The sequence below is a fragment of the Camarhynchus parvulus genome, chromosome 17 (genome assembly GCF_901933205.1).
Source record: "Camarhynchus parvulus chromosome 17, STF_HiC, whole genome shotgun sequence".
Lineage (NCBI taxonomy): Eukaryota > Metazoa > Chordata > Aves > Passeriformes > Thraupidae > Camarhynchus > Camarhynchus parvulus.
This window is the reverse complement of record NC_044587.1, coordinates 3038204-3065502: the sequence shown is the minus strand read 5'-3', so window position 1 is coordinate 3065502 and position 27299 is coordinate 3038204. Positions and strand designations below refer to the sequence as shown.

Sequence of the window (27299 nt, the reverse complement as noted above, 5' to 3'; positions counted from 1 at the left end):
CCAACCTCCTGTCCCAGCTCCAGCCATTCCCTGTCACTGGGCAGCAGAGGGGATGTGGATTCTTCATTTCTGTTTTCTGCCAAGGTCGGGATTAAATGTGTGAAATGGTATTTCTGATGTTTATTACTTTTTATCTACATTACAGGCTCACAAATCCTGAGTTCTACTTCTTTCTAACAAGTTAAAAAACAGAGCCATGTCTCTCTCTCTCTACAAGGTCTTTTAAGGATAAACTGTCTAATTAGGAAATGACACTTAAATTCTTTTTACTTTTAACCCAATAACCAACCACTCGTGGCTGCAATGTGGATTTTTTATCCAATTACACAATATCACGCCAACTCATGAAGAAGAGGGTGAAGAGGAAGAACCAGCTTTCACCCTAAAACTTCCATTTTGCCTTCTATATATTACTATATTCTGTAACTTTAAGTTTTCTATATTCTATAAACTCATATATTCTAAAACTATATTCTAAAACTTTACATTCTATATATACAATATACTAAATCTTTAAGTTTTCTACCATGAAATATTACACATTTCTTCTCAAACTTTATAATCATAATCTCTATGCTATATTCTATAACTTTAAGTTTTCTGTATTCTATAAACTTATATATTCTAAAACTTTTTGTTCTATATATAAAATATATATATTCTATAACTTCAAGTTTTCTATATTCTATAATCTTATATATTCTAAAACTTTTTATTCTATCTATAGAATATATATATTCTAAAACTTTAAGTTTTCTGCCTGTGATAGAAACTTTATAATCATAATCTCTATACTAGATTCTATAAATTTTCTATATTCTATAAACAAACTTTATAATCATAATCTCTGTACTATATTCTATAACTTTAAGTTTTTTATATTCTATAATCTTATATATTCTAAAACTTTTTATTCTATATATAGAATACATATATTCTAAAACTTAAAGTTTTCTACCATGCAAGATTACACACTTCTACTCAAACTTTCTAATCATAATCTCTGTACTATATTCTATAACTTTAAGTTTTCTATATTCTATAAACTATATTCCAAAACTATATTCTAAAACTTTTTATTCTATATATATAATATTCTAAAACTTTATAAAGTTTTCTACCATGTGACAGGAACTTTATAATCATAATCTCTACACTATATTCTATACCTTTAAATTGTCTATATTCTATAAACTACTATATTCTAAAACTAGATTCTAAAACTTTAAAAAAGTTTTCTACCATGTGATAGAAACTTTATAATCATAATCGCTATACTATATTCTATAACTTTAAGTCTTCTATATTTTATAAACTTATATATTCTAAAACTTTTTATTCTATATATAGAATATATATAAAATAAAACTTTAAGTTTTTTATTATGTAATATTACACACTCCTACTCAAACTTTATAATCATAATCTCTATACTATATTCTATAACTTTGTCTTCTATATTTTATAAACTTATATATTCTAAAACTTTTTATTCTATATATAGAATATATATAAAATAAAACTTTAAGTTTTTTATTATGTAATATTACACACTCCTACTCAAACTTTATAATCATAATCTCTATACTATATTCTATAACTTTAGGTCTTCTATATTTTATAAACTTATATATTCTAAAACTTTTTATTCTATATATGGAATATATATAGGATAAAACTTTAAGATTTTTATCATGCAATATTACACACTTCTACTCAAACTTTACAATCATAATCTCAGTTCTATCATTCCATTTTGGAAACCTCCTCCTCCTCCTCAGTGTTCCCTTGGGGGGTCAGCACAGAAAGTCTAAAATTTTGAGTTTCCAGCGCTCCAACAAGGGCACATCCCGAAAAAAGCAGGGAAAAGCGAGGAGACGGCAAGAGGCGGAAAAACTCCGTCTGCTGCTGTTCCAGCGGGGGGGAAAAACGAGGGGAAAAAAAAAAAAAAAAAAAAAAATCTTTTTTGGGGGCCGGGACATCCCGGGGGCGGGCGCTGGGGGGGCCGCTCCGCCCGGCCCTGATTTGCTGCTCTGCTCCGAGATTGACAAACTCCTGCCTCGGGTTTAAAAGAAGGGGGGAAAAAAGGGCGGTGTGGGAGAGAGAGAGAGAGAGAGAAAGAAGGGAAAAGTTTAGCGGAGCAGCCCGGGAGGAGCAGGCAGGCAGGCAGGCAGGCAGGCAGGGCCGGAGCTGAGCGCGGCGGAGCCCCCGCACCCTCCGCCCGCCCCATGGCTTTATAAAGGGCTGCTCCCCGGGGGGGGCTGCCGGGGGGGCTGAGCGCCTGCTCTGCGCTTCTAGAGACAGCTTGGATTGGGGTTGGTTTTTTTTTTTGGTATTTTTTAAATAATTTTTTTCATCCTCCCTTCGAGCTGTCCCGAGCTGGTTGCCCGTTTTGTTGTTATTATTTTTTTTTCTGGGGGGAGCATGGATACGCACACGCGGTGGAAAAGGCGCAGTTGGATACGGAGCTGCTCGGTGCCCGCTGCGCTGCTGCTCTTGGGTGCCCTGTCCCTCGGCCGGGCAGGTAAGGGGGGTCCCCGAGCCCCCCCCAAAAGCTGCGGGGTCGTGGGGGAGTGGGGAAAGGGGGGGATTTGGTGCGGGGCAAAACCCTCTTGGCTTTCCTTCCTCCCTGTGCATTCCAGCAAAAAAGGAAAAAAAAAATAGAAAAAAAAAAAGAAGGAAAAACCACCCAACAAAACCCACCCAACCTCCTTTAGCTACCCGAGTCTCTGAATGCCATTTGTCAGGGGGCCCGTAAAAGGGGAAAAAACTTAAAACAATTCTTTATTCGCCTTCCTTGGAGCAAGAGCCGCCTCTTGCCGGGCTGCTTTTTCCGGAGGAAAAGTCGGCGATGAGTTGCTGGAGGCTCTGCTTCTTTCTCTCTCGCTGTGGATATATATATGTGAATGTATATTTAGTCCCCTGGAAACCTCCGGGCTTGCGTAGGTCCTCCTCCTTGAGGAGCAGAAAGTTTTATTTTGTCCCGCAGGAATCCGCTCTCCCTCCGCGCATCAAAGCTCGGGACACAAAAGCTTTGGAGCCGCCCGGGGACCCCAAAGCTCGCTGCCCCTTCCCCAACCCCAATCCCGCAGGGTTTCCCCCTAAAACCGGGGCTGAGTGCAGCAGGAGGAAGCTCTGAGCTTCCAGATGTGCGGCAGCACAGAAAACCACTGGAATGTCATTTTTTTCCCCCCCTCTCCTAATCGTGCAGAAAAGGGATTGAACGCGTTTCTGCTTCCCTTTGGGGCCGTGCAGTTTTGTGTTTCCAGAGCTCAGCTTCCCAAATTTCTGCCTTCTGGGAAATGCCAGGGTGGAGGGAATCACAGAATATCCTTTTTGTGGGGTGCTGGAGGAGTTTTCTGGGTGTTTGCAGAGCTTTTTCCCGGTTTGTGGTGGACACTCGGAGGCATCGGCGCTGCCGAGCTCTGTTTGTGTTGGATTTCAGGGCAGGATTTGTTTGGCCGAGCCGAGTTTTGAAATCTGCAAAGTTAAAACTCGAGTTCTTCGGGGTAACTTGAGAAGCCGAGAAGCGCCCTGAAGAGCTGGGCTGTCTGGGACTCAGCTTCCCTGCCCGAATCCGGTGTTTTTTGCAGGGTTTGTTTGAGTGTTAGCAGTGGGATTCTCTGTGTCAAGCAGCGGGATTGCCAATTATTTTCATTTCTGGCCTCTCCAAATGACCTTAAGGAAGAAGAGGTGGGCGTTGGAGGAATGCTTCCATTAGGGCTTTGCTCGCGGAGGCTGAGCAGGGTGGAAAAAACTCAATGAATAAAATGTCCTGAACATCCCTGCAGGGAAATGAGGGGCCAGTGGGAGATCCCCGAGTTTGGGATTGGGATGTTGGAGCTCTGGAATGCCACCAGCTCCTCTTGTCAGGCTCGGGTACTTTGTATCAGCTGAAAATTGATTTATCACCAGACCTCTCTGTTCCAAAGAAAAAACAGCAATTTATTCCTTTCACTCGACACTCCCAGAGCATCCCCAGGCACTTCCCTGTGTGTGTTTATCCTCCAGACAATCCCAACCCGCTTTTGGGGGTTCCCAGGTGACTTAGGAACCAGTTTTGGGGGCAGCTGCCGGGGCAGAGGATGGCTGGGAGCTTTTGTGGGGCCAGCGTGCAGCTCTGAGGAATGACTCTTGTGGTGAAAGGCTTTGAGTTTTCCTAATGAGCCGCCTAATAGGACATCAAATCATTTGGGTGAGGGAGGAGCCAGACCGGGGCTGCTGATGGCATTGACTAATGGTCTTGGTGGCTTTTTTTTTTTTTTTTAATTTTTTTCCACGTTGTCTCTGGTTTTATTGCAGCTCAGAGCGTGTTTTAGTTTCAGGATAGTTTCTCTGTGTGGAGAGATGAAATTTCCCTGTAATCTGTGGGATGGCACCTGGCACAGAGGATTTCCAGCAAATAACAGGGAAATAACAATGTCAAAGCTGCCTCCCACCACTGGCCATCCAGCTCAGATTTTCCCATATTTGCACAGATGATGTCACACCAAAAGCAAACCCACAGACAAAGCTGGAACCCCTCTCTGCTCTTACAAATCCCTGTAAAAACCAAATCGGGTTTCTGGGTGAAACTTTTTTTTGGATACAGCAATTTCCTTTAGTGGCAAAAGAGTAATGAGGATCCAAACTAAAATAAAAATGCTGGAAATTATGTTGTATCCTGTTACCTTGGCTCTTCCCCAGTCACTTAAACGAGCTAAAAAATATCTTTATCCAGCCAGTTAAAAGACAGACTTATTTAAATACTTTGCCAGTCAAAAGTGTTGATATTGTTTTACAAGAAGAAATCTGACTTTATAGGTCTGGAATGGGTGGCAGTTCCAATTTCCCCTGTAAAAGCTGGATCATGCTGTCAATGCACTGCCAGCTTGCAATGGGAATTTGGAATTTAAAAGCTGTGGGAGCAGCCTGGCCAGGGGACAGCAGAGGGGACAGCAGAGGGGACAGCAGAGGGGACAGCAGAGGTCTTGTCTTGTTCTTCCAGGGGCAGGAGGAAAACTGTGCCGAGCATTCCCTGATTTCAGGGAATTCCTTAAATTTGGGAATGGGAGGAATCCCATTCCCAATCCCAATCCCAACCCCATTTCCAGCCCCATTTCCATTTCCCAAATCCCATTTCCAATCCCATTCTAAACCCCATTTCCAATCCCATTTCCAATCCCATTCCCAACCCCATTCCCAACCCCATTCCCAACCCCATTCCCAATCCCATTGCAGCCCCATTTCCAACCCCATTTCCCGCCCCATTTCATCTCTTTGGGGTAACTCTAAGGCAAAACCCTCTGGGGAGTTGCTGATTTTTGATGTGCACACAGGGACAGCAGTGAGGACTCACCTGGCTCTGACCAAAACATGTTTTTAATGGCAAGTTTAAATTAAAAAAGCTGCCTTGGTGCTGTTTCTAGTGTTCATTGTGTGCCCTAGGAGAAATCAGGAGGGGCTGGAAAGGGGTTGTGAATCCTTATTTTAAGTGGGTGCTGTCCCTGCCCTTTAGGATCTGGAATTGGAGATGGATTTTTCAGGTTTTCAGCACTGCAGGGCTTGTGCTGCTGTCTCTCAGATTTGGGGGGGACTCGAATATCTGCTCTGCCCCCTCTGAGTGCTGCAGGTGTGGAGGTGGGACACCCCTGATTTAATTTGAGTTAATTTGGGTTCTTTTGCCCTCAGTGTGGCTGCGGCAAGGGGTCAGCACAGAACCGCTGGGGTTGGAAAAGATTCCCGAATCCTGAGCACCCTCAGCAAATCACAGCTTTCATTCTGAAGGAGATTTTCCATTTTTCCCATTTTGTGCCTGTCCCAGAGGCCCTGAGTGGCGCAGAGATGTCCCTGTCACCCTTGGCAGTGCCTGGCTGCTTTTCCTGTGCCCTGAGCTGTGCTCAGCTCTGGTGCTGTCTGTCCATCCCTGTCCCCCTGTCCCCAGGGCAGGATCTGCATTCACTCCTGCTTTGAGTTAGGTTGGATTTCTGCCCTGAGCCAGAGGAGCAGCAGGAATTGCTGTGGGACAATGTGCAGTGGCATTTAGGGATGTTTTGAGTTTTGTCTGGACTTCAGGAAAAATCTGGGAGGGCTTTCCAGGAAACTGCTCTTCACTCCAGAGGGTTTGTCTGCTGGGCAGTTAAAATTGGGCCTTAATTCTTTCAGTAATTACTTTTTGTGTCCTGATTCCTGGAGCTGCTGGATCTGGGAGCTGGGGATGCCCTTCCTGCAGTGGTGGTGATGGATGATGGATGGATGGATGGAGGGATGGATGGATGGATGGATGGATGATGGATGGATGGATGATGGATGGATGGATGGATGGATGGATGGATGGATGGATGGATGGATGGATGGATGGATGGATGATGGATGGATGGATGATGGATGGATGGATGATGGATGGATGGATGGATGGATGGATGGATGGATGGATGGATGATGGATGGATGGAGGGATGGATGGAGGGATGGATGGATGGATGGATGATGGATGGATGGAGGGATGGATGGAGGGATGGATGGATGGATGGATGGATGGATGGATAGGGATGGATGGATGGATGATGGATGGAGGGATGGATGGATGGATGGATGGATGGATGGATGGATGGATGGATGGATGATGGATGGATGGATGGAGGGATGGATGGATGGAGGGATGGATGGATGGATGGATGGATGATGGATGGATAGATGATGGATGGATGGAGGGATGGATGGATGGATGGATGGATGGATGGATGGATGGATGGATAGGGATGGATGGATGGATGGATGGATGGATGGATGGAGGGATGGATGGATGGATGGATGGATGGATAGGGATGGATGGATGGATGGATGGATGGATGGATGGATGGATGGATGGATGGATGGATGGATGGATGGATGGATGGATGGATGATGGATGGATGGATGGATGGATGGATGGATGGATGGATGGATGGATGGATGGCAGGCAGTCCCTCTGGAAATATGGAAACCTGCAGGGAGCAGAGAGCTGGGAATGCTTTCACAGACATTTAGGGGCTCTCTGGCCCTTTCCAACCTGACCATGGACACTTCCAGGGATCCAGGGCCAGCCACAGCTGTGCCAGGGCCTGCTCACCCTCACAGCCAGGAATTCCTTCCCAAATCCGCTCCAAACCTTCCTTCTATCACTTTAAAGCCATTCCCTCATCCAAAGCCCCTCACAAATTTTGTTTTCAACATTTGAGGGGGCTCTGAGACTCTTTGGGCAGAGCAGCTCCATTTAGAGCTGGTGCTCTGCTCTCACGGGAATTCACTTTAAAGTGAGCAGCCCCCAGGACAGGGGAAATCAGGATAAATCTGGATTTCATCCCCTGTGTTTTTTATTCACCCACCTCTCCTCTTGCATGCTGAGTTTAGCTGGAGTTTGATCCCCAGGATGTTCTAGAAAATTGATCATTTGGCAGAGAAAAGTATAAATTATTGTATAAAGAGTATAAAATATTGTATGGCAGAGTATCAAATATTGTTCAGGCATGGGTGTCAGTTTGTAATACCCAGATTTTGGTAAATGGGAAGTGCTGGTTAAAGCAAGAGGAATTCTCTGGGAAATAAAGTGAATTCCCTTTCCTTTTCCCTCCTCTCTTCCTTGGGAGAAGTTTCTTCACTTCCAGCCTGGCCTCACTTTATATCAAACATTTCACTCTTCCTCCTAAATTTGATGTGATTGGGACTGAATTTTCAGTCCTTAAAAACACAAGAAAACCTTTGTGTGAAACAAAGCAACACCGAGGATGGGAAGAATGAGCAAAACCAGGGGAACAAAAAAAAAATAAAAATTAAAAAAAAAAAAAAAAAAGGTTGAGACATGAAAGAATGGAAACATTTGGTTGAAATCTAATGTTATGTGGAAAAAATTGGGTTGGCAACGTGGTATAATTAAGCACTGGTTACTGTTGGCAAGTCCCAAGGCTCCTGAAATTCAGCCTAGCACTGGCTGGAGCATCCAAATGATGTCGTGGTTTCTCTGTGGACGTGTCTGGAAAAATCTGTGGAACTAAAATAAATAAATGAAGGAACTACACAAAAGGCATTTTTGAGGTCGGTTTGCTCCAAGTCTGGGCTCTTTTTTTTTTGCTTTCCAGAAGCCAAGAGGATTCTTAACATCATCTGGAAGCTCTCACAATGATGAGATGTCATTTTTTAAAAGGAGGAAAGTTGTATTAATGCATTCACAGCAGAGTTTTTCTTTGAGTTTGTGTAATAAGCCCGAGAGAAAAAGGAGAGTTTGGGGATGAGTGAGTGGAAAAGCTGCATCAGGGCTCATCCCTGAACTCTGCTGGGGTTTTGTCCCAGCCCTTGAGCAAAACCCTGGATTTCCCATGGCCTGGGGGCTGATCCTGCAGCCCTGTGGGAGCCTGGCCCTGAGGGGTTGCTTGAACAGGATTTTATTGCAGATGCGCCAATGAAATTTGGGTTTTCAAGCAGCTCCAGGAGTCTCTTCCCATCCCTGTGCCTCAGGTTGTGTTGGTGATGGATTCTTTCTACTTTAAAAATGCTTTTCCTCCTTGGGAGATATTTTTCCTGTTGGGCATCCCCAGTGCCCCTCACCCAGCAAATCCAGGAGGTTATTTGGATTTTGTATTTAAATTTGGGACAGGTTTTTTTACAGATTATACCAAGAGCACTGTGGTGTTCTGTTGGTTACTCTCAGAATCCTTTGAACTAGATCTAGAAATGAAATTTGGAGCAGAAGATCACTTGGGCAGCCACAAAACACCCCTTAAGTTTACTGGAAAAAAATCTCCATTTTGGAGTGCAAATGGAAGGGGATGTGCTGGATGGTGACGAACTGGAGTTCATCTTTAATAATGTTTTTTTTCTTTAAAAACACTTTTCTTCCTTGGACATCCCCAGTGGTCCTTACCCAGCAAATCCGGGAGGTTATTTGGATTTTGTATTTCAATTTGGACAGGTTTTTTACAGATCATACCAAGAGCACCGTGGTGTTCTGTTGGCTACTCTCAGAATATTTTGAATTAAATCTGTAGAGGAAATTTAGAGCTGTTTTCCTCAAGAGGGATGTGCTGGATGTTTGGTGGCCTCTCCTTCTCCTTCATCTCGATGAACACTGGAATTATCTCACCTTCCATTTATATTTTATACATTTATTATTCCATTTATCTCTTAGACAAATTATTAACACAGATTTGCCTAAATCTCCCTGTCAGCTGGCAGATCCCTGCCTGCATCCAGCTGTGCATCTGCAGCCAGGACCACGGGAATCCTTTCAGAAGAAATAAAACAAAAAGTGGTTCCTGGGCTCAGCTTTTCACCAAACTGCTTCAAGGCCTTTTTCTTCCTTCTCTTTCTGCTCCAACTTGCAAAGGAGGGGAGTTTGCAGCTCCCAGGAAGGAGCTGAGTGGGAAAGGAGAGGTCACTGAGGGAGCCCCTGCTTGTCACTGTCACATTTAGGAACCAGATTTTGCGCTCCTTGTGCCTGTCAGCTGGAGCTGCTGAGGAAATTCAGCAAGGAGCCCGAGCTCATGAGCCTGGCTGGCCTCTCCTCCTTTGCTTTTCCTCCCTCCACCCCCTTTTTTTGTTTCCAAGACAATACTGGAGTAAGAATTCACTGCAGCCGAATTCCTGGAGATGCCACTCCAGTTTCCCAGGATCTCTCACCCTCCTGCAGCATTTTACACTGTGATTTTTTTTGCTGCAGCTCATGCAGCTCTCAAATATGAATTAAGCAGTGAGTTTGTGGGATTTTATTTTATTTTTTTCCCGTGCTGGATGGGCTGGAATGAGATACCTACTGTGTGTGCTCTTGTGTGCTGCAGGGGAGAGATCTGCTCCGAGGGCTGTGGTTCACCAGCTGAATAATGCAAGCATTGTTTGGGTGCCCTTATTTCCAGCTTGCACCATTAAAAGTGAATAGAAAGGTCAAGGAGATGAGTCACAGTGAACACAAGTGTCATTCTGCTCAGGAGAAATGGGAAAAAGGAGAGAAAAAGGAGCGTTCAGGAGAGGTGTTCCAGCTGGTGTCAGCCCTGGACTGGCAGGGAAAACGAGAGGAAATCTTGGCTGGGATCTGCTGGAGTGTCCAAGCCCCTAAAAACCCCAGGAATTCCTTCCCAATATCCACTCCAAACCTCCCTTCTGGGTAGGGGCTGGAGCTGGGCTCTGGCAGCTGGAGCTGCAGTGGGAAATCCAGGGGATGCTCTGGAGAAACTGCTGGGAACATCCAGGGGATGCTCTGGAGAAGTTGGGCTCTGTTGGGAATATCCTGGGGATGCTCTGGAGAAGTTGGATTCTGTTTGGAACATCCAGGGGATGGTCTGGAGAAGTTGGGTTCTGTTGGGAATATCCTGGGGATGCTCTGGAGAATTTGGGCTCTGTGCTGGGCTTGGAAATCCAACCCCTGCCCTGGGGAGGGCTGGCAGCTCTGGCTCTCCTGTACAGCCAGTGGCACCCAGAAGGAAACAATTCCTCCAGAGCCACCTGGAAATTCCTTCTGCTCATCCAGAACCACCTCTCCTCAGCTCTCAGAGCCAGGGTGGGGTGAAGGTGCTCCTGGAGAGGGGTTTGGGCCTTGAAGCAGTTTGGTGAAAAGCTGAGCCCAGAACCACTTTTTGCTTTATTTATTCTGAAAGGATTCCCTGGCCCTGGCTGCAGATGCACAGCTGGATGCAGGCAGGGATCTGCCAGCTGACAGGGAGATTCAGGCAAATCTGTGTTAATAATTTGCCTAGGAAATAAATGGAATAATAAATGTATAAAATATAAATGGAAGGTGAGATAATTCCAGTGTTCATTGAGCTGAAGGAGAAGGAGAGGACGCAGGGAAAGGACAAGAGGGAAGGGATTTAAGCAGCCAGGGGGACAATGGGAAGGAATTGTTCCCTCTGGGGATGTTTCAGCCCTGGCTCAGGGCGACCAAAGCAGCTGTGGCTGCCCCTGGGTCCCTGAAGTGTCCAAGGCCAGCTTGGAGCGACCTGGGATAGTGAAAGATGTCCCTGGATGAGCTTTAAGGACCCAAACCATTGTGATTCCATGATTATCCCTGAAATTCTGCCGGGATTTGGAGGGGTGGGGTCCCCGTCTCTCCCTGCAGCATCCCAGGGAAAGACTGGAACAGAGACCCCTGAATCTGAGCACAGCCCCATGCCCTGCCCTGCCCTCTGCAAATGCCCATTTGTAAACGAAGCTTTTTAAATTTCCTGCCCAAATCCTGCCCCAAGAAGCCCTAGGCAGGTGGGGAGGCACTGGCAGAGCCCTGGCAAGGGGAATGTGGCTGAGGAGCTGTGCCAAGGGGCTGCCATGGGCTGGGGGCCTGGCCAGAGCTTTTCCCTTGGATTGCTGCTGGAATTGCAGCAGTGGCCAGGGCACAGAAGGAATTCAGGGCTTGTTAATGCTTTTTTAATAGGGTGGGGTTTAAATCCTGGGCTCCTGTACCTGTGGGTTTCCTTTTTTACACCCTCCTGTGGCTTTATCCCTTTTGCTCGTTGCTGTTCCCTGTCCTGCCAAGGAAACAGCCCCAGTGAATTTGGGATCGTGGTGTGCTGCCACAGACCCCCCTGCACACTGCCCAGCTCTCCTTTGGGGTTCTGGCAGCATTTGAGCCCTGAAAGTACAGAGGAATATTGACAGTTTTGATTTCCAGCCATCGGATTTTTCAGTTCTGAAATCACTGTGCTAGTGTGAAATAGATATTCCTCTGAAAAAAGAGAGAAAGCTTCAGAATCCTGATTTATTCTGCACATTCAGAACACACCTTCAGCAGAGAGCCAGAGCCAGCCCTGCTCCTTGTCCCTCTAATGGGGGCTAATTTCCATAAACAACTTTGCAAATGAATTTTGTCAGCTCAACTTTGATGCCAGGTGGCCCAAAATTCCACCAGAATTCCAGAGGGTATCAAATGTCTGGGAACTGGGTGAGGCAGCAGAATCATGGAGTGATGGTTTGGGCTGGGAGGGAGAGGGGAGCAGAGCTGATTGAGGGCTGGGGCTGATTTTGGGGGGCCTGAGCCTGGTTTGGGATGAAACACTGGGATTGTGCTGGTATTCCGTGGAAATTTGGGATTTAGATATTCCATGGAAATTTAGGTATTCCATGGAAATTTAGGGAGATGGTGAGAGCAGAGCTGACCAAGGGCTGGAGCTGATTTTGGGGAGCTGAGGCTGGTCTGGGGAGAAACATTGGGATTGTGCTGGTATTCCGTGGAAATTTGGGATTTCTGCAGAGATTTCTCAGGGAGATGGTGGGAGCAGAGCTGACTAAGGGCTTGAGCTGATTTTGGGGGCTGAGCCTGTTTTGGGGTGAAATATTTGGATTGTGCTGGTATTCCATGGAAATTTAGGATTTCTGCAGAGGAATGAGGGGGTGGAGATGGTGGGAGAAGAGCTGACCAAGGGTTAGAACTGGTTTTGGGGAGCTGAGGCTGGTTTGGGGAGAAACATTGGGATTGTGCTGGTATTCCCTGGAAATTTAGGATTTCTACACAGGAATGAGAAATCCCTCAGGGAGATGGTGGGAGCAGAGCTGATTGAGGGCTGGGGCTGATTTTGAGGGTCTGGGACTGGTTGTGGGTGAAACATTGGGATTGTGCTGGTATTCCATGGAAATTTAGGATTTAAGTATTCCATGGAAATTTAGGGAAATGGTGTGAGCAGAGCTGACCAAGAGCTGGAGCTGATTTTGGGGAGCTGAGCCTGGTTTGGGGTGAAATATTGGGATTGTGCTGGTATTCCATGGAAATTCAGGATTTCTGCAGAGGGATGAGGGGGTGGAGATGGTGGGAGCAGAGCTGGGGTGCGATTCCATGGGAGAAGCCTTGGAGCAGGGCACAAACCTCCCTGGAAATGCCCCTTGGAGGGTTTTGATTGGGAAATAGGAGGCTGTTCATGCCTCAAACACAGATCTGCTGCCTGGGGGCTGCTCAGGGGGCTCCAGCTCTGGTTTCCAAAGCTCATCGCGATGTTCTCCTCATTCCCTCTCTGTGGGGACAGGGAGGGCAATCCCCGGGAGTCCCCAGGGGTGTCTGTGCTCCAGGAGAGGCAGCAGGGCTGAGAGGGAAGGGGATTTCTCCCTCTGGCACTCGGGATCCAAGGGAAAACAGCGAGGAATGTTCTCTCAGCAGGGCTGGCCCGGACGGGGAGAGGCGCATTATCACGTCCTGAGCACTTGGGGGGAGAAAGTCCCTCACTCTGCCTCTCTCAAATGTTTAAATTAAAACAATCTGGCTTTTCTGCAGCTCTTGGATGCTTTCCCTGCTGACCTCAGGAGCTGGGATGGGAGGAGGAGCCAACAGACACGAACTGGCTCTGCGTTTTTTTAAATTTTATTTTATTTTTTATTTTTTTTCCCTCCAAGTCCTGAATCGCTGCAGGATGCAGAAGAGCAGAACAATGAGGGCCATATCTGCTCTGCAAAAATCCATTTTTTCCCCCCAGTGCTCTGCAATTAAGGAGCTGTATCAGGCAGCTGGGAGGCTGCAGGGAGCAGCACAGGCTTCTCCAAGGCCAGACATTCCCACAGCAGACTGGGAAAGGCAGGATCAGCCCCAAAACAGGACAGCAAAGCCAGGAAAGAGCCCCAGAGCCTCTGACAGCATCCCTAAGTGTGCTGGGGTTTGAGGGTTTTCAGGATGAGAATCTTGACTTTATGTTTTAGAAGGTTGATATATTATATTATATTATATTATATTATATTATATTATATTATATTATATTATATTATATTATATTATATTATATTATATTATATTATATTATATTATATTATATTATATTATATTATATTATATTATATTATATTATATTTATAAATATATACATGTATACATATAAATATATACATATATAAATATGTAAGTATAGATATTTTATATATAAAATATATATAATATATATTATGTGATGTATATATAATGATATATAATATATAATATATATTATAGATAATAATATATATAATTATATGTAATATATAAAATAATATAAAGTTATATAATATATTATATATATAATTTTTATACTATACTATACTATACTATACTATTATATTATATTATATTATATTATATTATATTATATTATATTATATTATATATATTATATTATATTATATTATATTATATTATATTTATAAATATATACATGTATACATATAAATATATACATATATAAATATGTAAGTATAGATATTTTATATATAAAATATATATAATATATATTATGTGATGTATATATAATGATATATAATATATAATATATATTATAGATAATAATATATATAATTATATGTAATATATAAAATAATATAAAGTTATATAATATATTATATATATAATTTTTATACTATACTATACTATACTATACTATTATATTATATTATATTATATTATATTATATTATATTATATTATATTATATTATATTATATTATATTATATTATATTATATTATATTATATTATATTATATTATATTATATTATATTATATTATATTATATTATATTATATCGTATCATTTCATATAATAAGATAATTATATATTAGAACCATGCTTAAGAAAGAGAAAGGAGACATCAGAAGGCTTGCAAAGAATCAATAATAAAACCTCATAATTACTCACAATCTCAACACAACTGAACCATAATTAGTCATTAGATAAAAACAATTCACATCAAACCAATCAAAAAATGCACTTGTTAATAAACCATCTCCAAACCACATTCCACAACCATCAAATAATTATTGTTTGCATTTCTTTGCTGAGATTTGTCAGTTTCTCAAAAGAAAAATCCCGGCAGAAGGATTTTCATGAAATATGTCAGTGACACCTAAGGATGCTGAATCCTTCATCCCCAAATTCCCAACCCAGCTGTGCTCTCTGTGCTGGGAACTCTGCTTGGACTCTGATCCTTAAGGTCTTTTCCAGCCTCAGTGAGTCTGAAATTCACCCAGGGCTCTGCTCTGACCCTCTGAGGCTCAGGCTGAGTTTTGTCCTGGCCCAGGGCCCCTGGCTGGGCAGAAATGGGAAATTTTTGGCTCCCTGGCTGTGCCTCAGGCTCTTGCAGCTCTGCCCTGCTCCACGTGGAGCTGGGGTGGAGCCAGGGCTGGGTTTGGGAATTTGGGAGGGAAGAAGCAGGGCAGCATCACTCCTGAGTTACAAAACTTCCCTCATCTCCTCCTGCTGCTGCTCTGAGTACTGGCACTCCATGGAAATTTGGGATTTCTGCAGGAATCCTCTCTGCACTGCCCAGTTTAAACACAAGTCCAAGGTGTTCTGCAGGGCAGCATCACTCCCAAATTACAAAACTTCCTTCATCTCTTCTGCTGCTGCTCTTGACTCGCTGCCTTTGCTCCCCACAGGAGTTTTGGGGAGTTTTTCAGGATTTTACAGTTCTGGGAGTTTTCCAGGATTTTACAGTTCTGGGTGGGATTCAGGGCAGGAAAACACAGTGGGATTTCTTATGGCAACAGGGATAACACCAAAGTGATCCAGATTTTTCCTGTGAAATAGGAACCAGAGCTTGGTCTGGGTGTGGAAATGCCCATAAAGGACTTTGTGCTCCTCAGCTGAAGGGAATCAAAATCCACCCCAATAAACCCTGGGCTGCTGTGAGGCAGAGTCAGGGCACAAGTTTAAGATGTTCTGCAGGGCAGCATCACTCTCAAATTACAAAACTTCCTTCATCTCTTCTGCTGCTGCTCTTGATGTGCAGCCTTCACTGCCCACAGGAGTTTTGGGGCGTTTTCTTATACAGTTCTGGTACATATAGATAGGGATACACCAACAAAACAAACACAGTGGGGTCTGGGGGGATAACAAAAAAAAAAAACAAATTTTGTGAAAATGACCCATAAAGAGCTTGCTTGGGTGTGGCTAAAGAACTTTGTGCTCCTCAGCTGAAGGCAATCAAAATCCACCCCAATAAACCCTGGGCTGCTGAGAGGCAGAGCCTGAGTTAAAGATGTTCTGAGGGGTGCTGAGAGCCCAGCAGGGTTTCCCTCCCTTCTCCAAAGCCTTGGCCAGACAGGCTGGGGCCCTCCTTGCCCTGGGGACACCCATCCCAAACCCTGAACAAACATTTAACTCCTTTTCAGCAAACAGCTGAGCCTCTGCTGCTGCCCCATTCCTGCAGCCTGGGATGGAGCTTTTTATGGAAATCATCTGCTTTTGGGGGAGTGAAGTCTGCCCCAGCCCTTTGCTCCAGCTCAAAAACCCAGGGTGGGATTTGGGGCTTTGTTGATGATTTTTTTCTGATGGTGGCAAAATGCCCAAACTCAGTTTTAGTCAATGGAAAGTCTAAAAATAGATGTGGGAGATGAGAGGGAGCTTCTGGGAAACTGAACTCGGGGTCTCTGATGCTGAGTATCAAAAGTGCCCCAAGAAATTCATTTTGGGGTGATTTCCTTCCTGTTTTATTGAGCCAGGGATGGCAGTGGAGGGGGTGCTGGTGCAGACAGGTAGGGCAGGCCTGTGCAGTGTCAACTGCCACAGGAAAATGTGGGAAATCCTTCTGGGAAGTCAGGCCTGGTTGGGAATAATCACTGGGAAAGCCTGGGGGTGAAATAACCCAGAGTTATTAACCCACAGTTAAGGGATGGGTGTGGGGCAGGAGCTGCTTTTGAGCTGAATTTGACCTGGGGTTGATATGATTTTTATATTCCCTGGGGTAATATCCTGGGGTTGATATGATTTTTATATTCCCTGGGGTAATATCTTGGGGTTGATATGATTTTTATATTCCCTGGAGTAATATCTTGGGGTTGATAGGATTTTTATATTACCTGGGGTAATATCCTGGGGTTGATATGATTTTTTATATTACCTGGGGTAAAATCCTGAGGTTTAAATGAAATGATTCAATTCTTTGTGCATGGCAGTGATGGGCTTAGAGCTGGAGCTTTTCTGCATCCGTGTCCTGGTGGGTTTGGGCAGGAGGAACCAGGAAAAGGGTTCCAAACTCTCCCATTTGGAGCGCTGCCCGCAGCTGGTGTTGCATTTTCTAGGAAGATTTCTCCCTTCTCGCTCTGGAATAACCTTTCAGCATGCTCATGAGGGGATCACTCTGAGTGATCTCTTTGCATTATAAGGACAACATTTATTTTCCTGTAGCTATGGAGAATCTCCCTTCCCTCTGGGTTCAAAATGAGGGCACAGAAAAATGGGCCCAGATCAATTTTAAGCCCAGCACTAAGTTGTTTATGTGCTGTTTATTTAGTGATGAGGAGAACATCAAAATGCTCCATGCAGGAATCAATCTTCCTAAAATACAGGATAAAATTTGCTGATAACTCAGCATCTGCCTTGTCTCCAGCATCCTAAATATTTCCTTCCCTCATTCCTCTCCCAGTGCCTTTAACTGCTCAGTGTGCAGGGTGAAAACACCAACCACGACTTCTCCCTGTTCACAAATGGTTGGAAATGTCATCTTGTGCTTTTCCAGATGCTGCAATTGTGCTCCTTTCCTCATTCCTCTCTCATTTCTCCCAAATTGTGCTCCTTCCCTCATTTCTCCCAAATGTCAAAGCCACTGGAAGGAAGGACAGAGGAATTCTTGTCTCAGTTTCACCCCAACCAGAGCAGGAGCTCAAAGGCAACCCCTAAAGTGTGACCCCAACATTGGGATCTGCAGCAGGATGGAGTGGCTGTTAATGGGGGGAAAAATGGGATTTGGCTTGGCAGGGAGGGAATGTCTGGCAGGGAAGGATGGACTGGGGAGTAAAAAATGAATTTTATCTTGGATTTCTTCCCAGCTGTGCAAGGCAGGGATGCAGCAGCTTCCCTGGGAAGGGCCTTGCAGTTGGTCCTGGTTCCTTCCCCTGGGTGATGTTTTGGGAAGGGATTCTGTCCTCTTCCTTCCCCATGATGTTGGAGGTTCTTCCTGCTTTTGGTGATGTTTTGGGAAGGGATTCTGATCCTTCTTTCCTTCCCCAGGGTGATGTTTTCCAGAGTGATGTTTTGGGAAAGGATGCTGGTTCTACTTCCTTCCCTTGGGTGAAGTTTTGGGAAGGGATTCTGATCCTTTTTTCCTTTCCTGGGTGAAGTTTTGGGAAGGGTTTTCTGGTCCTGGTTCCTTTTCCTAGGTGATGTTTTGGGAAGGATTTCTGATCCTTTTTTCCTTTCCTGGGTGATGTGTTGGGAAGGGTTTCTGATCCTTGTTTCCTTCCCTTGGGTGATGTTTTGGGAAGGGTTTTCTGGTCCTGCTTCCTCCCCTGGGTGATGTTTTGTTGCTCTGGGTGCCAGGCTGTGCTTGGCACAGGACAAATGTCTGGATCCTGTTTTACCTCAGTGTTTTCCAAAGCCAAACCCCACTCTGGGGTGCTGGAGGAGAAAACCTGGGGGTGAGCTTGGCACAGCCAGCTCTGGACGTGACAAGAGCTTTGTGGGGATTTTTGGGCAGATTCCTGCCCCTTGTCTGCTCCCCAAAAACTGTCCCAGGGCCATGGGGACATTGGTGGCCATCCCAGGCTGGGAAGCTGAGCAGGTTCTGGTGCTTGGGGGAAGTGATGATGCTTTTGGGATGTGAAAATGTCCAGTTTGAGGTTTATAAAGCAGGTGTTTAATTAAGCCTTAATGAGGAACGTGGGTGATTAAGGAGAGCTCCGCTGATTGCTCGGAACTCTCCCTTCACTCTCCCTGACTCCTGTGACCCTGCTGGAGCCCTTGGTGTTATCACCCTGCTTATCAGAACAGAGGAAAAGAAATCCAGCAGGAGATTTGGGGAGCCTTTGAAGCATTTAAAGGGATAATGCCGAGGTAAACTCCCAGTGCTGTGGAGAGAGCAGCGGAACAAGGAGTGGATGTGGCAGGAATTGGTTTCTTTGCTGCTTTTTACGCATCTGTGTCAGGTATTGGTTTCTTTGCTGCTTTTTCCTCATCTCTTTCCAACCTGCTGCTTTTTTGGCCCCTTTGGAAGGGTGAGAACGATGTGGGCTCTGCTTGTTCTGGAGTCAAGACCTGGGCAGAGAACAAATCAACCCCAATCTGTTCAGTGCAGCGATGTGGGATTGATCCTTTGGAGCCAAAAAGCTCCTGTGGGGCTGCAGAATTCACTGCAGGAGCAAAATCTCTCAGCCCTGGAGCTTTGGGGCGCTGGTTTTGCTGCTGGAGGTGCCCAAGGTGGCTGTGCTGGATCTCGTTTGTGTCTCTGTGCTGTGATTTCACTGCTCAGCACCCTGTAAATGAATGGTTCTGTGCTGTGCTCTTAGAGAAATGTGATTTTTTTTTTAAATTTTTATTTATTTATTGCCCATCTCTTAGAGCCAGGTTCTGACAGCCTCATTAAGAAATTAATACAGAGCAAATTGGGATTGTTGGAAGGCAAAGCCATGTGTTCTTCCTCAGTGAGATTTAGGATTTAGGGTCTGGAAGAGTTCTGTGGGAGCTTCTGCACAAAACCTCCCCTCTAAACGCAGATTTATTTCCAAAGCTGGGCTTTGTTTGTTTCCCTTTTGAGGATTCAGTTGTCTGATGGCAAACTGGCTCTTCAGTGTTATCAAAAAAGCAAAATAAAATCAAAATGTGGTCACTGGTCCTTCCCTGCAAGGCAGCGATGGGAATATTGAGTTTTATCTCTTTTTAAATACATTTCACAAAACTGGGAGGGATTTAGGAGCCAGCACCTGAAGCAGTGATAGGAATGTTGAGTTTTATATCTTTTTAAATAGATTCCAAAAAATTGGAAGGGATTTAGGAGCCAGCACCTGAAGCAATGATGGGAATGTTGAGTTTTATCTCTTTTTAAATACATTTCACAAAACTGGGAGGGATTTAGGAACGAGCACCTGAAGCAATGATGGAAATGTTGATTTTTATATCTTTTTTAATAGATTCCAAAAAATTGGGAGTGATTTAGGAGTGAGCACCTGAATGAATGATGGGAATGTTGAGTTTTATATCTTTTTTAATAGATTCAAAAAACTTGGGAGTGATTTAGGAATGAGCACCTGAAGCAATGATGGGAATGATGAGTTTTATCAATTCAGTGATGGAAATGTTGAGTTTTATATATTTTTAAATAGATTCCAAAAAAATTCCCTTTTTTAATGGATTCGAGGAAATTGGAGGGGATTTAGGAACCGGCACCTGAGGCAATGATGGGAATGTTGAGTTTTATCAACTCATTGATGGGAATGTTGAGTTTTATCCCTTTTTTAATGGATTCGAGGAAATTGGAGGGGATTTAGGAACCAGCACCTGAAGCAGTGATGGGGTTTGGAGGCTGGAACAAGTCAGGAAGGGAAAGTTCTCTCTGGAGACTCAGCACGAAGGGATTTAAGTGTTGAAGGTTTGCTCAAATTGTTGAATTTCATCACATTTTGTGTGGGACTTGAGAGTCCAGGTCTGCTTTGGGTGCCCTGCAGGAAAGGCTCATCCCAAAAGCTGCTGTGTGAAGCAGAGAGGCCTAAAAATGCCAATTCCAGGGCTTTTGTTGAAGCCAAAAATGCCAATTCTGGGGTTTTTGTTCAAGCCAAAAACGCCAATTCCAGGATTTTTGTTCAAGCCAAAAATGCCAATTCCGGGGGTTTTGTTGAAGCCAAAAATGCCAATTCCAGGGGTTTTGTTGAAGCCAAAAATGCCAATTCCAGGATTTTTGTTCAAGCCAAAAATGCCAATTCTGGGGGTTTTGTTGAAGCCAAAAATGCCAATTCCAGGGGTTTTGTTGAAGCCAAAAATGCCAATTCCAGGATTTTTGTTCAAGCCAAAAATGCCAATTCCAGGGGTTTTGTTGAAGCCAAAAAAATGCCAATTCCGTGGTTCCAACCTGAACCAGCCATGAGTGGGCATTTCTGACCCTTTTCCCATCACTTTTCCGTTTCCCAGGGGAGGCAGAGCCCTCCCTGCTCCATCCCCATGTCCCAATCCCATTGGGATTTTCCCAGGGGAGCAGCAGGGCTGGGACAAATCTCCAGTCCCAGCAGCACTGACAAGGAGAGCTCAGAGATTTTTATAACTCTCATTGGCCCCTAATTAGATGTTTGATGCCAAAGTAATGATCATAAAAGGCTCTTTATTTCAAACAAACCCATGTGAATAATTCTGTAAATATTTGTCTGGGCCAGCCTTGGGTTGAGTCCTGGGAAAGCTTTTTGGATGAGGATCTTGGACAGTTCTTGTTGGCTTTTATTAGGAGCGTGTTTCAATTTTTTTAGGTGCTATCTTTGGGTTTTGAGTCCTCCTGTGCGGAGAATGGAAGACCTGAAATGACATCTCAGCTCTTAAATGCAGCAGATATTTCCAGTGTCACCTTGTAACCGGTTTAATGGGGGAATGTCTGAAAGGAGGCAGGGGAAAGAACGCGCAGCTGTGACCCAGATTCCCCAAAATCACCCCTTGCAACCCCATCGTGGCAGCTGTGCCTTCCAGGCAGATGAAGGCAGGATTTTATAGGAATATTGGTCAGCAGAGATCCATCAGCTCTTGGATGGCTTGTGAGGGATGGGGTTTGGGCTGGCTTTGCAGCCTGGGAGGGGTTGGGATCCTGTTTGGAGGGTTTGGATCCCCATGGAGAGGTTGGCATCCCATGGAGAAGTTTGGATCCTGTTTTGGGGCCTTTGGGTCCCTGTTTTGGGGGTTTTTATCCCCATGGAGAAGTTTGGATCCTGTTTGGGGGTTTGGATCTCCGTTTTGGGGATTTGTGTCTCATGGAGGGGTTTGGATCCCTGTTTGGGGGGTTTTTATCCCCATGGAGGATTTGTATCCCATGGAGAAGTCTGGATCTCTGTTTTGGGGGTTTTGTATCCCGTGGAGAGGTTTGGATCCCTGTTTTGGGGGTTTGTATCCCATGGAGAAGTTTGGATCCCTATTTTGGGGGGTTTTTATCCCCATGGAGGGGTTTGGATCCCTGTTTTAGGGTTTGGATCCCATGGAGAGGTTTGGATCCCTGTTTTGGGGGTTTGGATCCCTGTTTTGGGGGGTTTTTGTCCCCATGGAGGGTTTGGATCTCCATGGAGAAGTTTTGATCCCTGTTTTGGGGGTTTTTATCCCATGGAGAAGTTTGGATCCCTGTTTTAGGGGTTTGGATCTCTGTTTTGGGGGTTTTTATCCCCATGGAGGAGTTTGGATCCCTGTTTTGGGGTTTGTATCTCATGGAGAAGTTTGGATCCCTATTTTGGGGGGTTTTTATCCCCATGGAGGGGTTTGGATCCCTGTTTTAGGGTTTGGATCCCATGGAGAGGTTTGGATCCCTGTTTTGGGGGTTTGGAACCCTGTTTTGGAGGTTTGGATGCCTGTTTTGGGGGTTTTTATCCCCATGGAGAGGTTTGGATCCCCATTTTGGAGGTTTGTATCTCATGGAGAAGTCTGTATCCCTGTTTTGGGGTTTTTTATCCCCATGGAAGGTTTGGATCCCTGTTTTGGAGAGGTTTGTTTCCCCTGCAGAGGTTTCTATCCCTATGGAGAGGTTCCTACCCCACGGCAGGTGGGATGGGGAGGGAGGAGCTGGCTAATTAGCTGAGTAATTAGCTGTGATTGTAATGGAGATGCCGCTCGGGGTTGCCTTTCTCCCCTAATGACCGAGGAGCAGAGATCACAGAGCTCTGCCAGGGCTGGCCAGGAGTTCCCTGGTGCTGCCCTAATCCCTCGGGATGTGCTCATTTAATGGGAGCAAACCCTCTCCTTGAACCAAGGGGAGGAATCCCGGGATTTTAATGCAAAAAAAAACCCCAAAAAGTGCCATTTCCGAGCGAGGAAATACACCTTGTACTCGTGTTTTATTTAAAATAAAATTTTAAAAAAGGGAAGGAATGGTTGGATGTTGTGCTTGGATGAGCCTCTGCTGCATGTTTGGGATCACCAGGTTCTGTATTATCATAAAAACCTCCACTGGCCTACAGTAAAATAACATTCCCTGGTGATGTTCACACGAAAATCCATCTAAACACCTAATTGGGAGCAAGACCCGCTGGATAAATGTGGATTAGAAGTGAGAAAATCACCGAGAACGGGGAATTGAAGGGATGAATTTCTCCCTGCTCTCCAAGACATCCCTGGAGGGCACCGCAGCTCCTTGGGGGCTGAGAAGGGATGAAATTCAGTGAATTTTGGGCTTTTTTTCTTCCTGATTTTCCCCTGAAAGCAGCACCTGTGTGGTGCAGTGTGGGTTATGTAAACTCAGGAATTAATGCTCCAGAGGAAACTTTGGGAAACAAGCTTCAGGAACACTTCTCATGAAGTCAAGCAGGTATTAATTTGAAATTTGCCTGCTGGCTGTATTTTTTTTTTTTTCCTTTTTGAGGAGAATCAGATATGAACTAAACGCACAGAGTTGGTTGGTTTAAGAATCTGCAGGAAATAATTGGTTTTACATTTCTCTCCCCGTGTCAGAATAGTGGAGTGTAGAGTAGGGCTGGAAATAATTCAAGGTTGGGCTTTTTTTTTTTTTTTTTAAAATCATCCAATGAAATATTTAAAAATGAAATTACTTCTGCCTGCTCCCATTAACTCTGCAGACAACTGCGAAACCTGCAGTGCATGAAAAATGAATTTCTGTGTTTTTGGGAGCATCCCAGCCGGGTTTACCTGGGGTGGGGCAGTGCCCGGGGGGGATTTGCTGCCTTTGAAGTGGTGATGGGAAGTGCCAGGCTGAGCTCAGCCGGGGTTTAGCGGCCTGGAAGTGATGCTAATTCTGCAGGTGCTTGTGTTAATGTGCTTAATTAAACTCAGGGCTGGCCCATGCACTCAGCAAAGGGCTGGGCAGGGCTCTGGGAAGGCTGGAGAAAGGGGTTTATTCTGGTTGTTCCTATCAAATTTGTCCCTTTTGGCGGATTTTTCCAGATTTCTTGGTTTAGAAAAAAGGTGCTCATTGTCCTTCTTGTGTCCAGCACCTCCTGATCCCATTTCTCCAGCATCTCCCTCTTCCCCTCCACATCCCAGCAGGGATCTGTGGCATCCTCCCTGCCTTTCCCCATCGCCCCCAAGGCAGGTCCGGGGGACAAATTCTTCCCTGCTGAAGGAAAATCCCCATCCATGGAGCAAAAAACCCTTCTAGGGCAGAGCCTGAGTCTCCCTCTGACCCACATCCCTGCCTGCTCAGTGCCCAGGGGATTTTCAGGAGTAGGATCAGAGGGATGAGGTGACTCAGCAGCTCCAGGGGCTGTCCTTGCTCTGCTCACATCCCATCCCATCCCATCCCATCCCATCCCATTCCCATCCCATCCCATCCCATCCCCCTCTGGGAAGGCTGGAGAAAGTGGTTTATTCTGCTTATTTCCAACAAATTTCTCCATTTTGGCTGCTTCTCCAGATTTCTTGGTTTAGAGAAAAGATGTTCCTTGTCCTTCTTTTGTCCTGTGTCCAGCACATCCTGATCCCATTTCTCCAGCATCTTCCCCCGAGTGCTGCTGGAAGATGCTGAGAGGGAACAGAATCCTTTGCTGTGCTGTTTTCCTGGGCACAAAATTCCATTTAAAACTGGTTTTATGATCCTTTTTGATACCCCTGAAGTGCTGAGAGATGTGTTTTGGGTTATCCTATGAGGCTGGAGCATCCTGCTGGGCTTCCACTGGTTCAAGAGGGGGGGAAAAAAACCCCAAATTGTTGCTCACTCTGTTCCCAAAGTATGCCCTGACACCCATGGAGGCTGCATAAAAATTCCCTAAAAAAATCCCTAAAAATTCCCTAAAAAATCCCATATAAATCCCATAAAAATTCCATATAAACCCCCACAAGCATGGGCTGGGGTTTCCTGGGTGTTGGACACCACCCTGAGTGTGTGGGATGGCTCCAGCCTGGGGCAAGAATTCCCATTCCAGTGACACCCTTGGCATGCAGGGACATAAAACAACCCAGAGGGCTGCAGGGGTTTGATTTCACAGGGAAAAATCTCAGTTGAGCTGTTGATTTTTGGGTGGATTTGTTCAATTTTGGGAAGCTTTGAGAGAGGCCATGAGGAGGAGGCCGCTCTTAGGCCAGGTCTCCTTTATTCCTTCCCATTTTCCAGAAGATTCTGCCAGTTTTGGGCGCTTCCTTGCAGGAATAACTGCTCTGCCCCCCATTAAAACCGGCTGCAAAGCTTCTTGTTGATTTTAATGTGCTGCAAGCTCGGGCTTTAATTAAGCCTTGCAGGGCTTTAAGTGGTTGATTATTACAAATTGCTTTGCAAATGCTGCTGCTGTCCCAGTGCCAGATTGTCTGGGGACACTGGGACTCTTCAGAGCAGAGAGAAGAGGTTGGAATTTCCATTTCCACCTTCAAGTGCACCTGTGTGAGAGCTGCAGGAGGTTCTGTGCTTGGGAATGGACCCCACGGCAGGGGAGGGAAACTGGGAAAGGCCTCACTGTGATCCCAGGGAAGAATTAATTCCCAATATCCCAAATAAACCTGCCCTCAGTGGGTTCTGAGCCATCCCCCTGTCAAAAGTCACGGAAAACCTCAATGTTCCATCTCCAGAGAGGCGCCAAGGTTTCCTTGGGAAGCACGGCAGAATCCTTGGATGTGATTTCCAGCTCTTGGAAATCTCTGGTTTTCCATCTCCAGGTGCTCCCTGAGGGCTGAGGCAATCCAGGGGCCTTGCAATGATTTTTTAACTGATTTTAATGATTTTTGTGTAAAAAAACCAGAGCCTGGGGGTGAGGGAGATAAAAATTTCACCCCTTTAGGGCTGGTTTTAAGGAGCTGCTCCTAAAGCCATCTGGGGATCTGCTGAGGGAGGGAGTTTGGAGCTTTCACAGCTCCCAAAATTCCACCCTCAGTGGTTCAAAGGGCAAAACTCCTGCCAGGAAGGAAACTGGGGCTGGAGCACTTCCCAAAATGTCACAGTGACCCAGAAATTCCTGCTCCATGCGGAGGGGGGAGCCTGGAGAGCTCTGCCTTGTAGGATCACCAGTTTTAAATGGAATTTTGTGCCCAGGAAAACAGCACAGCAAAGGATTCTGTTCCCTCTCAGCATCTTCCAGCAGCACTCAGGGGAAGATGCTGGAGAAATGGGATCAGGATGTGCTGGACACAGGACAAAAGAAGGACAAGGAACATCTTTTCTCTAAACCAAGAAATCTGGAGAAGCAGCCAAAATGGAGAAATTTGGTGGAAATAAGCAGAATAAACCCCTTTCTCCAGCCTTCCCAGAGTGGGATGGGATGGGATGGGATGGGATGGGATGGGATGGGATGGGATGGGATGGGATGGGATGGGATGGGATGGGATGGGATGGGATGGGATGGGATGGGATGGGAGCAGAGCAAGGACAGCCCCTGGAGCTGCTGAGTCACCTCATCCCTCTGATCCTACTCCTGAAAATCCCCTGGGCACTGAGCAGGCAGGGATGTGGGTCAGAGGGAGACTCAGGCTCTGCCCTAGAAGGGTTTTTGCTCCATGGATGGGGATTTTCCTTCAGCAGGGAAGAATTTGTCCCCCGGACCTGCCTTGGGGGCGATGGGGAAAGGCAGGGAGGATCCCACAGATCCCTGCTGGGATGTGGAGGGGAAGAGGGAGATGCTGGAGAAATGGGATCAGGAGGTGCTGGACACAAGAAGGACAATGAGCACCTTTTTTCTAAACCAAGAAATCTGGAAAAATCAGCCAAAAGGGACAAATGTCATGCAAATAACCAGAATAACCAGAAGCAGGGAAAGGGAAATGTTGTGCCTTGCACCCCCAAACCTGCCCTTTTAGGGACCCCCCAGCCCCTCTCCCTGTTCCCTGTGGGGTTTTCATGGCTTTTCCCAGGATTTGTGCAATGGGGGGGAAACAGCTCCTTGGAAATGGTGAAATGCCCAGGGTGGGTGCTGCTGTCCCCAGGGAAAATCCCAAATCTCTTAAAACAAGCAGGATTTCTGCTGTCCTTGAACAGAGCTGGGATTTCCCCTCAAATCCTCAACATTTTCCTGATTTTGGGGCGTTGTATCTGTAATTTTTTGCAGATTTTCTTGATATTCCATGAAGGAAAACTTTGCCCTTTGCTCACTGTTAGCTGCTAACACCATGGCCTTGTCACAATCCCAAATGATTGATTATTTAAAAAAAAAAAAAAAAGGATTTCTGCTCAAAGAAACAGGGATTATTTGATTCTTTGGAGTCTCTGAGCTGCTCCAGTGTCAGTTCTTTCTGGGTTTCTTTCTTTTCCTTTTGGGATTAGATGTAGGATCCTTCCAATCTGACTCTGCATAATGGTTCCCTTTGTTCCCACTTGGGACTCTTTGGGCTTTTTTTAAAAGGGAAAAATAAATAAATAAGGGGATGTCATGAGTCACTGGTGAAATATTCTGCAATCTGGAGCAGTGTGAATTGACACAGCTCTGTGGCAGCTCTTGGGAGGAGCACATGAGTTCTGACCCCTTCCATAGCTGCCTTTTATTTTTTTTTAATTCCCTTTTTTTAAAATTTAAATTAAAAATTTTAA

General features: G+C 45.2%; 1 protein-coding gene across 1 annotated transcript in view; it reads left to right on the top strand.

Moving 5' to 3' along the window:
- The first annotated feature begins 2100 nt into the window (after positions 1-2100).
- The window catches only part of COL5A1 (collagen type V alpha 1 chain), a 136325-nt gene continuing 111126 nt past the window's right edge, over positions 2101-27299 (top strand). Inside the window, exon 1 of the mRNA XM_030961684.1 lies at positions 2101-2524. Coding sequence (XP_030817544.1) covers positions 2425-2524 — 100 coding nt within the window. The 5' untranslated portion in view covers positions 2101-2424. The remainder of the gene's footprint in view (positions 2525-27299) is intronic.